Source organism: Malaclemys terrapin, chromosome 2 (assembly GCF_027887155.1).
Source record: "Malaclemys terrapin pileata isolate rMalTer1 chromosome 2, rMalTer1.hap1, whole genome shotgun sequence".
NCBI classification, from domain to species: Eukaryota; Metazoa; Chordata; order Testudines; family Emydidae; genus Malaclemys; species Malaclemys terrapin.
In genome coordinates, this window is record NC_071506.1 from 263,771,833 (window position 1) to 263,786,217 (window position 14,385).

Genomic DNA, 14,385 nt, shown 5'->3' on the forward strand with positions numbered 1-14,385 from the left:
CCATAGCTCTGATGATCTAGTCCCCATAGTGTAGACATGGCCTTTGTTTAAACACAGAGTTGCATTGGTTGAGCTTAAGATGTGTTTTTAAACCAATTTAGTTAAATTGATATTAAAAGCTTGTGTGGACACTCATTTCAGTTTAAGGCAGCCTTATTTCACATTTGTTTAATTTGATTAGGAACAGATTTAAACTAACCTGAAATAAGCCACACTCAGTGCCGGCTCCAGCTTTTTTGCCGCCCCAAGCGGCGAAAAAAAAAAAGACAAACCCGATCGAGCTGCTGCCGAAGTGGAAGACAGTGAGTGAAGGACCCACTGCCACCGATCTAGAGCAGCCCGACTGAGCTGCCACCGAAGTGCCGCCGCCGATCTGGACGTGCCGCCCCTTTCTATTGGCCGCCCCAGCCACCTGCTTCCTTCGCTGGTGCCTGGAGCCTTAAACCAAATTAAGATTGTCCACACAGGAGGTTGAACCAGTTTAACTAAAGCAGTTTAATGCAGACAGTGCAAATTCGTATGACAACACAACCATGTGGATAAGAGATTCCAAGATTAGCCTGGTCAACCCTAACATTGATCAAAGTAGTTACCGCAGGTAGGATAATTATGTAGTTATTTGCCTGCTCTCTATATACAGATGCCCTTCCCTAACACTGATTCATATTCAACTGGCTCACAATCAAATGATATTAAGTAGTGTTAATTATGCCCCTTTGTTATGTGCTTAATAAAGCTACTGTCCCTTTTTTGCTGTTTATGGCACAGCTGTTACTTGCGGAGGTTGGAGCAGCAATGGCTTTTTAACAATTGTTTGCTCATGTGCTCTGTCTGCTTTAGAAAGGGTCTGCCCCCCAAAAAGAAAAGGGAAAAAATGCTCACTTGTCATATTTTATTCCCAAACTGCACAGAATGCAAAATGAAAATATTTTTAAAAGAATGCTCAAATAAGGTAAGAAGTGTGCAAAAACATGTTATTTGTAAACTGCCACTTTCTAGCCAGAGTCAGATCGCTTAGAAAATACCTAATACTGTGTAATCCTCATGCAGACGGAGGTACACATACATTGATAGTAATGCAAGGTATTTTATCTCTGTGTCCCCAGGCTAGGCATCAGAAGAGAAAAACACTCTGGAAACAAAATTAAATAGTTTTAGATCTAATTTTACTAGGCTGAACTAGATTTCAGATTGATTTCTGTAGAATTTAATAGAGAACAGCACACTCTGATAGAAAATCCATCTACCACATTGTGCTTTTTACTTACTTTGTTGTTTACTGGAAGTATAAGAAACTAATATTTCACAATGCAATGTGTTTCATTCTGTAAATGGCCTTTCATTTTAAAGGAGTTTGGAATGGCTGTTATGGAAGGCTGAAGTATAGCCACTGAAATTTGTCTACTCAAATGCCTATTAATATTCATATGGTGAAACTGCTGCTAAAAACTACCTTTGTCATTCTGTGAAATGATAAGAACTGCAGGACAGGCCATCATAAAAAGAAATACTATTCCAAATGCTGAATAGTTAATGGTTTTCTTATTGTGGTTGGTATTTGGTTTGGCTAGTCTTCTCGAATCACTGGCTAGGGGCCCATTCTGTGAAGGGGTTTAATCGGTAAATCATATCCCAGTTGAAGTTATTCTACACTTTGAATCATATTTGTACATTCCATTTTCCAGATCCTCACAGATCATTTGCAGGGTTTGGTTGTGGTGCGTCTCCTCTTCCTGAATATCTAACTCCTAATTAGAAGCATAAAATCATAGAATATCAGGGTTGGAAGGGACCTCAGGAGGTCATCTAGTCCAACCCCCTGCACAAAGCAGGACCAACACCAACTAAATCATCCCAGCCAGGGCTTTGTCAAGCTGGACCTTAAAAACCTCTAAGGATGGAGATTCCACCACCTCCCTAGGTAACCCATTCCAGTGCTTCACCACCCTCCTAGTAAAATAGTGTTTCCTAATATCCAAACCTCTGCCACTTGAGACCATTCCTTCTTGTTCTGTCATCTGCCACCACTGAAAACAGTCTAGCTCCATCCTCTTTGGTTGCTTTCCTGAACACACAGTGAATGAGCATTGGTCCATGGCCCGAAGCTGAGGCCAAGGTGTCAGTAGTGGGTTTCCTGTCATGCAGACACCGGGGCCAGAGCCTCAATTGCAGGCAAGTAGCAGTCAGTGAAAGAAAGTCGAGGGATGCAAAGGTTTCCTTTTGTGCCCCTCACTCCTGAGACTGTCTGGCAGCTAATCTAGGCGCTGCTGACTGTTCTGGCGCCGGGATGTGCCGCAACACTCTAGCCGCTCCGCTTGTTCCCCAGCCCCACTCCCTGCCTCAGGAGGGTTTGGCATGTCTCTGCCACTTGAGGATTCCTCTAAGCGAAAAGGAATCCTCCAGTGACCATCTGAAGACCAGCCAGAGTATAGGGCAGGAGCCAGCTCTTGTCTACTACGAGCTGGATTTTCCCATAGATTACCCAACAGCTTATTCAGATGGTAACAACTTTTGGCCTTGTAGGGCCAGATTATTAAAGGTGTTTAAGTGCCTAAAGATGTAGATAGGCACCTAACTGGATTTTCCAAAGCTCCCATGGCCTTTAGGTGCCTAGGTGCTATTGAAAATCCCAATAGGTGCTTAACTGCTTCTTTAGGTGCCTAAATACTTTTAAAAATCTGGCCCTTTCTCTGCGTATACACAGTGTGCCCAGCCATTTGATAGCATCGTTATCAGCCAGGTGAAGAGCCAGTAGCCTGCCATCAAAGTAACTCAGCCGGCACTCATCAAGGATATGCGACATAGTCCGAAGTTGACCACATCTACATCATGGGTCATTAGAGAAACCCCATTTGAAGACATTGGCCGCATGATTGTCAGCAGCCAAGCGCAGCATCATTAATTGGACAGGACTGAAAGCCCAGAGGTAAAAAGCTTTGTTCCTTTACCTGTTCCCTGAGCCACCTGAAGTTACACATTTAATGTTCTTTACAGTACTGTCATACAACAAATTGTTGCTTATCTGTACTGCAGTAACTCCTACCTGCCCCAGTCATGGGCCAGGACCCCACAGTGCTAAGCACTGTACAAACACAGAACAAAAAGATAGGTCCTTCCCCAAAGAACCAAATACATCAATAAAAAAGCAACAGTTTCTTTTATTTACACCAAACTGCTGTATGCAATAGACCAAAGTGGAATTCCAGCTGAGGCAGTGGGATAGACCCTTTTATGCACTGTGATGCATATTGAATAGCTTCTAGCCCTACTTCATAGGAAACCTTCACAGCTTTGGCATTCGCTCCTCTAACTTCTGACTTGAAAGGGAGCCCTCCTAGTGCAGTCAAAAACCTTCCCTGAAATGCTGAATATCAAAATGTGCCACAGGTTTGTCTTCTCTTTGATTACCAGATGAGACAAAAATGTGTTCTGCTGTTTTATGTCTTAATTTCATATCACTGCTGAAGCGGAGGGGGAAACACATCACAGCTGATGAATTTTATCTCTTACAAAGTTCCGTTCCTAATTCATAAAATTCCTAGGTTTCCTTCCAGAGAAAAATGTCCCAAGCAAAGGGCAGCAGAGTATATGTCACTGAGGGTTTGTCTACATTGGACCTGGAGCTGTAATTTCCAGCTTGGATCAACATAGCCACTCTCTTTCTGATCAAGCTAGCATGCTAAAAATAGCAGTGTTGCTGTTGGATAGGTGGCAAGACAGAACAGTCCAATCTGAAACCCTAGGTACATGCTCAGGGTGTCAAGTATCAGAGGGGTAGCTGTGTTAGTCTGAATCTGTAAAAAGCAACAGAGGGTCCTGTGGCACCTTTAAGACTGACAGAAGTATTGGGAGCATAAGCTTTCGTGGGTAAGAACCTCAGTTCTTCAGATCTGAAGAACTGAGGTTCTTACCCACGAAAGCTTATGCTCCCAATACTTCTGTCAGTCTTAAAGGTGCCACAGGACCCTCTGTTGCTTTTTACATGCTCAGGGTGGTGAGCCCATTCCACTGCTCACACTGCCATGGCTGCATGGCTCTTTTTAGCTCACTGGCTCAATCGGCGCTAGCCTGGGTATATCTATTTGAGCTGGAAATTTCCCTTCCAGATCCAGTGTTAACATGCTTTGTATTCTTTTACCACCTCCTGGAAAAGATTTCCCACCAGTTCTCACATCTCTCCAGCAAATGTGAGAAATCAGTGCAAATGCACTAGATTTCAAAACTAATGATTAAAAGCAGATCTCGAGCAAATTTATGCACAGAGGGCCAACGTCTCAGCTGTTGCCAATTAGCTTTCAGTGTATCTGAGGGTAGGGATAGCAAACTGGCTTCTAGCCACCTTTGTACCCATCCAGTTCAGAGGCTATTTTTCATTGGGTTGGTCCATCAGCCCCAGTTAGAGCAGAATAAGCGTTGGCTGCCAGTATCCCCAAGGCATCATGTCAGTCAGGGATTACCAGGGAAGCCTGGATGTCCTAGGCATGCCATCTTTCCCCAGTCATACCCTGTGTACTGACTGAGAAGGAGCTGCTACAAGGATCTAGACTCAATACCTAATTCAGAGATTTCCTGCAGCAGTGAATTCCACAGCTTATCTATATATTATGGGCCAACCCTCACTTTTGTATACCAAAAAGTGCATATAATTGAATACTGGCAGAATCCCTGGAAATTATTCAGTTGCTCCTATATTAATGTGCTCTGATTCCAGCACATAAGTGCCAGAAAACATAAGTCAGTCACAGGACAGGATTATCCGCGAACCATATTTGCCAGTTTCAGAGGTGTGCACGTATTTCAGAGGCATAGAGTCCAGCAGCTGTATGAGCCCCTGTAAAATCCAGCTGTGTACCTCTGTCCCCCCCACACACACTCCTTTGCTGTTGGTCTTCAGTCATGACTGGCCCAATGATGATGATGTTTCCCATCTTCACTGGCTGGTACATTGGGGCAGCAGAGACACAGACAATCCTCGTATGGTGAAGGGTGCATTATTTCAGCTTGTAGCCCAAATGTTATCTGGCTGCATCACATGCACACATGATCTCTGGGCAGAACACTCCTGATGTTGCCCTGGCTTTGACCCACAATCCCTTGTGAGGCCAGAGCCATGCAACAGACACAAAACTGGCTTGTGGCTCTTATTGTTGTCACATGCTGTGACCGATCTCCCCCGGTGGTCCAGGCACAGTGGTATGAGGCATCTCAGAATCTAGCTTTGTGAGAGGAGGTTTTTCCTTCTATTTGTTCTGAATGTCATGGTCATTAATTTAATTGGTATCTCTAAAGTCTGTGAAATTTTTGTACGGAACCCAAATTTTTGTGTCTCCATTTCCTGTACGTGTGCCAGATGTAGCGCTCAAAGGGTTAATCCGTTTCTTTCTCAGCTGCTGCTAAATTCCACGATGTCTCTCTGCCCACTTGGTGTATGGAACAGCAGAGTAAACTACTTGTCTCTCTCTCAGCTTCTATGAGCTTCACTGTGAACCTGTTGGTCATATGATTATGGTCATTAATGATGTGTATTACACTAGCACTTAGGGACTGCAAAGAGGGATTTAGGGACTCACTGTGCTAGGAATTGTACAAACAAATAACAGTCCTTGTCTTGGAGAGATCCCAATCTAGGATTTAGACAATGTGCAACCAGTGAATAAGCAGACAAGCAGAGGGAAGGACCAGGCAACAGTGAAGAGAGGTGTGGGTGCATACAGTAGTAGTCTCAGTGGTAACAGATAGTCAGCAGTCTGACTGGTACTAGAGGGCAGTGATTTGGAGGCAGTGTAGTAAAGGGGAGTTCTAAAGATGTATTTAAAAGAGGATAACATGGTGAGTTCCTACATGTAGTGTCTGTGAGACAATGGTACCTGGGTGATTCTACTGCAGCAATTTGCGGGCACCGTCTGGCAATGCATACAGAACAACTCGCAGCTCAACAGTGGGGTTCTGACTTCAAATGTAAAGGTTGAGATCGATGCCAAGTGATGCCAATCCCTACCTAGAAAACAGAGTGAAGTTCCCGTTGTAATAAGAGATGCATTCTGGTGGTTGTGCAAGTTGCAATTTAGAAAGCTGTGAGCCTCCTGTAGTAAGCAGTGTAAGTTTAAAGGGATTGCTATTTCTCCTGCAAAGTTTCCTCTTGGTTTTTATCCTTTTGGGTAAGGACTCACCTCTTTCTGTCAATCACTGTTAGCTCATTCAAGTCTGAACTGACTGAACACATCAGAAAAGAGGAACAAAATCATCTCCTGGTGTGTGGGTTTATTTTATTTTATTTTATTTTATTTTATTTTCAGAAATAAGTTTAGATTAACATGAATGCAGCAAATCAAATATTCACATTGCTACATGTGCAAGTTAAGAGCAAAAAGTATCAGCTGTCTTCAGGGGGTTTTACAGCTGAGTTCACTTTATTGTATCAAAGTTGACCCATCCCCACTAATCTTATACTCAGTGTGAATCGAATGCATTAAGGCATGGTTTTTAATGTCCAAATTGTGTTTTTTAAAAGAATCCCATTTAAGAAATCTCCAACATTCAAAGTAGCTTATGGTAATCAATTAGAATATGAAAATGGAACTAATTCTGTAAAGCATTGTGAACTAGCAAACTACTGGTAGCCATCTGTCTAATCCTTGTTGTGTATTCAAAAGTCGCATTTTAAAACACAATTATTAATAGTGGTCATTAACTGCCAAGCAAAAGAGCACACCGCAAATTTCCATTTGGAGATTCGTATCAGTACCCCGTACCAGCCCGTACTGGCTTACTTGCACCCCTGTGAGGGGGTCACAGTAGTCCTGAAGATCACACTGTCTTGGTGTGGTTCACAATTATCAGTGCCAACCTTAGGGCAGACTCTCAAAAGAGAGAGCAGACACCCCAAACAAGTGATATGTTCTATAATTAGATTTCACCAGCCCAGTGAACTCCTGGATCACTGTAACAGTCTTACCATGGAGTCACAGACGGTCCCCTTGTGCACTGCAGGCTGTCTTGCCACCCAGGCAGGCTGGATGTAGTGATAAATGGTCACTTACACCAAAAATCACAACTTATTCAGGTTACTCCCAGTCCCAAGAGACCAGTTACCTATCCCACATCAATGTATAGATCTCACACCAAAGCCAATGCCAACCCTATAGTAAACTAAGGATTTATTAACTCGGAAAAAGAAATGAGAGAATTATTTACAGATTAAATCAGGCAACATATAAGCACAGATGAGTTACAGTCTATGGTTCCAAAAGGTGACAGAGATGTACTAATCTGTTCACTGAATGTCTTTTAGGGCTAACTTTGGTTGACCGTGGGGATCTCGTCTTTTGTTTCTTGGCTCCAGGCATTGTGAGAGTCCAAACAGCAAAGAGAACCATTTCTTCTTCTGAGCCCTAACCGATGGGACTCTTGCACATAACTTCTTCATGAGGGGATCAGGGCCACCCAAACAGGGGGGCAAGTAGGGCAATTTGCCTCGGGCCCCGCAAGCCCTGGCCGAGAATCCCTTTCCTAGCTAGAGGCACCTTTTTACTTACCCAGCGGTGGTGCGGGTTTTCAGCAGCATTTCGGCGGTGGGGCGCCCTTCAGTCGTTCCAGGTCTTCGGCGGCATTTCAGCAGTGGGTCCTTCAGTGCTGCCAAAGATGCGGAGCAACTGAAGGACCCGCCGCCGACTCAGAGTCGCCTGGTGAGTATGTCCGCTCCCCCGCTTTGCCCCAGGCCCCCTAAATCCTCTGGGCGGCCCTGGAGGGGATGGGACAATCAACAGATTTTGTCCTACAATGGCCCATTTAGTCTTGATAGTCCTTTTTGATGGGCAGGGGAACCACTCTTCCTGCCGAGGTTCACAAGTTCAGAGCAGGCACTTTTACAATTACAGTAAAGCAAAACTTTCATAGTACCTTATAGCGGGATTACAGACACTACAAATAAGCTTAATGCATGCAGCAACTTTAGCATTTAGACTCTACAAAATGCTTTAACATATCTTTACAAGTCCAACACCTGTCTTGAACAGGCGAGCTGGTCTGGCTTCCAGCTATGAATTTCTCAGTGCTCAGCTGGTGCCTACAACCTTGGCAAGAGCTGGCACTTGGTCTGCCAGCATCACACATGCCATATTGTGTGATGCCCTCTAAAAGTGGGGCTGTGTTAAGAGTGTGAATGCTGCCCTGAAACCAACATTTTGCTCAACTGGAACAATGACATCATACAGGAAAAAAAAGATCTTGAGGTCCACACATCATTGCATATAGTTTGAATGGAATCTGACCAAATGTGGGTTGAGTCACTAAAGCACAACCTATTATACATCTCTGGCTGTATCTACACTACAATATTTCCCTAAAACTTCCAACCAGTGCTAGCAAAGATGGAAGCTCTAGTGCAGACCAGCCAACTGTGCCTTATCCTTTGTGTTATCCAACCTTTCTTAGAATAGGTCTAGACAATGGCAACAACCGGGCTGAAACTGAAGTGATAGCAGACAGGCATGTGCATAGAGGGAAGGAAGGAAGGGTCAATAAGGACTGATGTCTTTGGGGCATGTTTGATTTGTGCAGTCCTAGGCCCCCAGCAAGATACTTCTAAAGATGATCAGGGAAACACCAAAATCCGTATACATTTTTTTTAAAGATATGACTTTAAAAAATATCAGATCATTCTGTTTAAAGGCAGAGTTGTCAACACATTGAATTATTTTAAATTAGCTAACTGTGAAACCATTCAGGTTGACAATGTCCCTTTAAATGATAACATTCTTTGCAGCTGTATATAACTCTAACCCCCATCTTAATGGCTCAGCACTAAGCCTGTATTTATGAAGTGTGGATCGACAAACCAGAGGGCAAAAGCCACGTTGCAAAAGGGCAGAATCTAGCAGAAGTTTGGCAGCCCTTTGTGATACATTAAGATCTGATTAAACGTTTGGATTAAATGCTGTTCTTTTTCAAACAAGCAAAAAAAAATGTTGGCTCATAGTTTTTGGTTTGGTTTTGTAATTTAAAAGGATATTGTCAAAACAGTTTGCGTGATTTTTTTTTTTTTTTTAATAATTGCTGCTGTTGGGAAATATCTCTCAAGAAATCTGAAGAAATTGAAATCTGCTTCCTTTCCCAAATAGTTTTTTTGGTTTGGTTTGTTAGTTTTTTGGTTTTTCTTCCATCTTGCCATGCACATGGGATTTATATTGAGAGGACAGATGGTTGTGTGGTTAAGGTACTGGACAAGAGCTTAAGTCATTTGGCTTTGTGTGGAAGGATGGTTTCTGGGTCAGGCAGCAGACTGGGTCTTGGCAGATGCAGTTCTGTTCCTGGCTCTGCCACAGACTTCCTGTGTGACATGAGGCAAGTCCTATTACCTCTGTGTCTGCATTTCCCCTCCCACCTTGTGTGTCTCTTGTCTATTTCCATTGTAAATGCTTTGGGGCAGGGACTGTATCTTACTGTGTCTGCCCAGTCCCTAGTACAATGGGACCCTGATTTCATTTCTGGGGTTGCCCCTGTTTGACCCGAGTAGCCAGTCAAAGCCTGGGGCCGTAGGGATGTTCCATTTGGAAGTAAAAATTGATGGAGTCTAGTAATCTCTTTGATGGAACCTTGTTTATTTATAAGGCATGCCATGTACAGAGTCCTGCTTTTTCAAATGCAGGAGGAATCAAGAACAAAAGTTTAAAGCCCCAAGCCTCTTTAGCCAACAGACCCAAAAGTTCTCTCCTTAGCTTTCCCCAAGGTCACATTGGATATGTCTACATGGCTATTTATCCTTAAAGTTATGTTAGTTAATTGAAGGGTGAGGTCACACCTATCAATCTCAATAAGGTTTTGACTCAACCCATAACAAGGTTTCACCCAACTCATAACAAGGTTCTTCTAGGCCTTATTCTAATGTAAGTAAATAATAGCTTATTTTATGGACTCTCATGAATGTTCAGTTGCTAGTGCTGCATTCTGTTTTTGTTCTTTGAGGAAAGGAAAGTTACAGTTTTCTTTTTTTTCTTTCAAAACTAAAGAATTACATCAGCTTTACAGACAAACTTAAAGTAAAAATAGTAGCTCAAATTTTGTGCTTGCAGATCTTGAGTCTCCCTTTGAAAGGATGTGTAAGAGCAGAAAGAAAGATAGGAAGCTTTAATGGTATTTCTCTGGGGAGCCAAGATACTTTTTCAGATCCAGCAGCCTCCTTTATTCTTATTCATGAGATTTCTTCAAACTGCCAGAGATAAGACTAATTGTGATGGACATTAAAATATGAGGACTTTAAAGTGTGAATGCCCAATTCCTCTAATCTTGTTTAGAAACAGTAAACAAGAATAATACTGAATTTAGCCATTGACGATAAACCTAAATTAGTGTTACTTGGCACATATAAGGTAATAGACAATAACTTACAAGAGATGGAAGTGCATGATCATACCTTTAGATATATCTCCAAACAGATTATTTCCCTGTAAGCACCTCAATTTAATTATCCTGACATCCGTCTTCTTCTCCTCCACAGGCTGAGTAATTTGTCTGCATTAGCTACACATAGCAACCCTTCCCTTCTTACATCTTTCATTCAAGAAACCTCCCCTTCTGCCTTTTCAGACACATAGTAAATCTTCCATTCCTCAGCCAATGGGTTTAAATCCTACATTCTAATCTTTATCATCTTTATTGATTGAGTCATATTCTTGTGTAAATTGGGGCCAAGTTGTATCTGTGATATAATTAATTCTTCCATTCTGATCTGCAGTTCTAAGATTGGTGGGATTGTCACAAACCACTGCAGTAAGGCTCTGTTCTCAGCCATGCAAAAGCGAAGAAACAAGGAAGATCTTTGGGGGAAAAAATATTAGAAACCCGAGATGGCTAAGGGGTCCATTAAAATAAAATGTGGAATTTCAAGTCATATTACAAATCAGGCCTATCAGCCAAACAAATGCTTGGGCAAAAGAGGTGTCGCAGAATGCTGTCTCATGTAATAATAATGCATTAGAAAACTATGCTTAGCCCTTACATAAATGCAATGAATTAATTAGTCAGTGCAATTGGATGGGGCCTAGGACAGTGGGGTCCTGCTCTATGACTGGAGCCCCTAAGTGCTATTGCAATACAAATAATAATGAAGCAGAGATTCAAAGTTATAGGCTAAAGGGGCTGCAGCTTCAGGAATGCAGCATCACAGAAAGATAGCATTCTAGAATAGACATGGGACATATAATTTGGCATGATTGTCACCAGTAAGGATAAAACCTAGAATGGAGATATCCCATCTCCTAGAACTGGAAGGGACCAAGGTCATCAAGTCCAGCTCCCTGCCTAAACTAGCAGGACCAAGTACTGATTTTGCCCCAGATCCCCAAGTGGCCCCCTCAAGAAACCCATAACCCTGGGTTTATCAGGCCAATGCTCAAACCACTGAGCTATCCCTCCCCCAATGTCACATTCCCTTACTACCTGAGCTAAAGGAATAACTCCATTAGCTGTGAGTAAGAAGCAGCCTTTATTCTCAGTGGGGTCACTTTGATTTAGTGTGTGCCATCCTTTCTATTAGGCAAGCTTGTCCTGAATGTCTGAAGTCCACTAGAGTTAAGTCCCAGCAGGGATGCGTTTTACAATGAACCGTATCTTCATATATACAGCACCACACTCATTGATGGAGATCAAATCAGAGAATTCAACACAAATGGGCTTTGGATCAGCTGCAGAATGCACCTCTTGAGCTAAAGAAGTTACTCACTCGACTTAGGGGTGAATGCCAGCAGGTTTTAACTTCACCAGGGCCAGGGAGCAGAAAGAGGGACAGGATCACACACAGTAAGCGAGTGTGTTTCAGAAATATCACATTTCTCCCTGATATCACAAAGCAGAGTAACACCTCAGCACACATTATTTCATTGGGGGAAGTTTCTTGGCTAAAGCATGTGAACTTTACTCTCACTTCATCACATCACTGCAATCCCTTAATGAAATTACAATTCAAACTGGATGTTTCATTATAAATTAACATAGGCTAAAAGGTTCATGGACTAAAAATTCTTACGTGGAGAGACCGTTTAGTGCACTTAATGCAAGAAAGAACAGTCATCTTGTACTTGTAGCTGAGTTGAGCAGCTTTGCTGGTTACAAATGTCTATTTTGGAGTCTGATCACACCCTTTAATATGAGACAAGTTTGTTTGCAAACCCAGGCAAAACAAGGCTGACAAGCCAACAGATACACTATTGAAACAGAACGAGTTTAAACAGACTTGTATGTCAGAATACACTATAGAATGGTAGCTAAACAAGGAATCATATCTAAAATTATTAGCCATATTTTCAAGGAAACTTGTACTAAGAAAAATAAAAGTTTAGGAAATGTTTCCTCTCAAAAGAGAAGTTCACATTCAAAACTATTTTTCAGGCCTACTTAGACCAAGTAATTCATTATTCAGTTTTTGGTGAATTTCAAAATAATATGGTACGAGATATAAGTAAAACAGCCCAATATGGTGTACAGCAACATTGATTATAATACTGTAGATGCTTCAGTGAATAATGAGCTTTGATACATGTTTGACTAAATAGCATACACATCTGCAATGTAATCAAGCTTAATGTGTCTCTATTACTAAAAGTTCTTTTCCAATATACAGATCCAGAGCGAGATTCTCAGCATAGCAATGCTGTTTTTATTGAAAGTGCCCGGTAGTCATAGTTTTAAGATGGAGCTTGATACATTTATGAATGGGATTATATGACGAGGTTGCCAGTGATAGCAGTCAGTATAAATGAGACTATGGGGATTAGCAGGATTCAGACAAGGACTGGATGTTTGTTTGGATAACAAGAACATCCAGAATCACAACAGGAAGGATTACAAAAAAACATGATTTAGGGAAGAAATATAAACCCTCATGCATGAGTCAACCTCTCAGTAAGAAAATTTCCCTGTAGGTAGGGCATTCTATAACTTCCTTTAGCAGACTCGTGAAACCTACCTCCTCTGAAGCAGCTGCTATTAGCCAGTGTCAGAAATGGGAAACTAGACTAGATGAACAAATGGTCTGATCCAATTATGGCAATTCCTATAATCCTATTCCTGCAATTGACTCCCATTAACTGTTTTGTTTTCTCCAGGGAGAAATAATAGCAGCCCTCTGTCCCAATTCCCAATCTCCTTTAATCAGCATAGAATGGTGAAAGTCACAATGAAAACTATCAGAGGGGGTAGCCGTGTTAGTCTGGATCTGTAAAAAGCAACAGAGAGTCCTGTGGCACCTTTAAGACTAACAGAAAGTCTTAAAGGTGCCACAGGACTCTCTGTTGCTTTTTACAATGAAAACTGTTTCACAATACTCTCTAGCAGCATTATAACGACACATGAGGCAAGCGCTACCTCAGACAATCCTTTTTGGAGAGTTACATTGCTGACAAATTTGAATAAAGATCCTATTACAGTAGAACCTCAATCAAATACTCCCAGAGGAAGAGCAAACTCACTGACTCTGCTCACAAAACAACACTGACTTTACTGGGCTTCAACTTCTGAGGATAGGACAAGAAGCAATGAGCTTAAACTGCAGCAAGGGAGGTTTAGGTTGGACATTGGGAAGAACTTCCTAACTGTCAGGGTAGTTAAGCACTGGAATAAATTACCTAAGAAAGTTGTGGAATCTCTACCACTGGAGATTTTTAAGAGCAGATTAGACAAACACCTGTCAGGAATGATCTAGATAATACTTAGTCCTGTCTTGAGTGCAGGGGACTGGACTAGAAAACCTCTCGAGGTCCTTTCCAGTCCTACAGCTCTATAATTCTATGAAAATAGACTTGCCAAACTGCCTAATATGAGGAAAAGATTATGATGAAAATCTAAATGTCATGGGCTTTGGTGAAACCCTGATTTTATAGTATATTTCCTTTTTTTTCTTTTGTTCCAGAAAAAGTAAGCATATTGTCAACCTTCATCACGCCCTTCAAGTATTTAAGTCCTGGTGCGGCCAATATGGAAGATGAAGACAATTTAAGTAAGCAGCCTCTATTCTTCATATAGAGATGAATGATAAAATGGATTGAAAGAACATTAGATTGCGGGTAATTTTGGGAGCGAGGTGATTTAGCAAATATGCAACTGCTGAGACCAATCCTCAGTTCAGTGCAAACTTCCCTGGTGCATAGGGCATGACGTGGTCCCCAATGAACATAGGGTTAACCTCAGCTCAGCTTCCCACTTCTTGCACAAATGCTGAGGGAAGGGCTATATATTGGGTGTGTAGAGATGGGAGAAAATTCCTATGGGAAGGAAGTGCTGGGTCATAGGACTGGGGAGTTCCTTTGTTTTTTCTATTTATATTAATTTACTTTGCTTTATTCTTATATGCATTATCCCCAAAGGAAAAAACTTCATTGACTGACTCTGTTT

General features: G+C 41.9%; 1 protein-coding gene across 2 annotated transcripts in view; it reads left to right on the forward strand.

Moving 5' to 3' along the window:
- ADARB2 (adenosine deaminase RNA specific B2 (inactive)) overlaps positions 1 to 14,385 on the forward strand; it is a 421,368-nt gene that overhangs the window by 257,724 nt on the left and 149,259 nt on the right. Inside the window, exon 2 of one of the 2 annotated variants that reach the window (XM_054016714.1) lies at positions 13,904 to 13,990. The exons of the other annotated variant lie outside the window; for it this stretch is intronic. Coding sequence (XP_053872689.1) covers positions 13,904 to 13,990 — 87 coding nt within the window. The remainder of the gene's footprint in view (positions 1 to 13,903; positions 13,991 to 14,385) is intronic. 2 annotated transcript variants of the gene reach the window in all.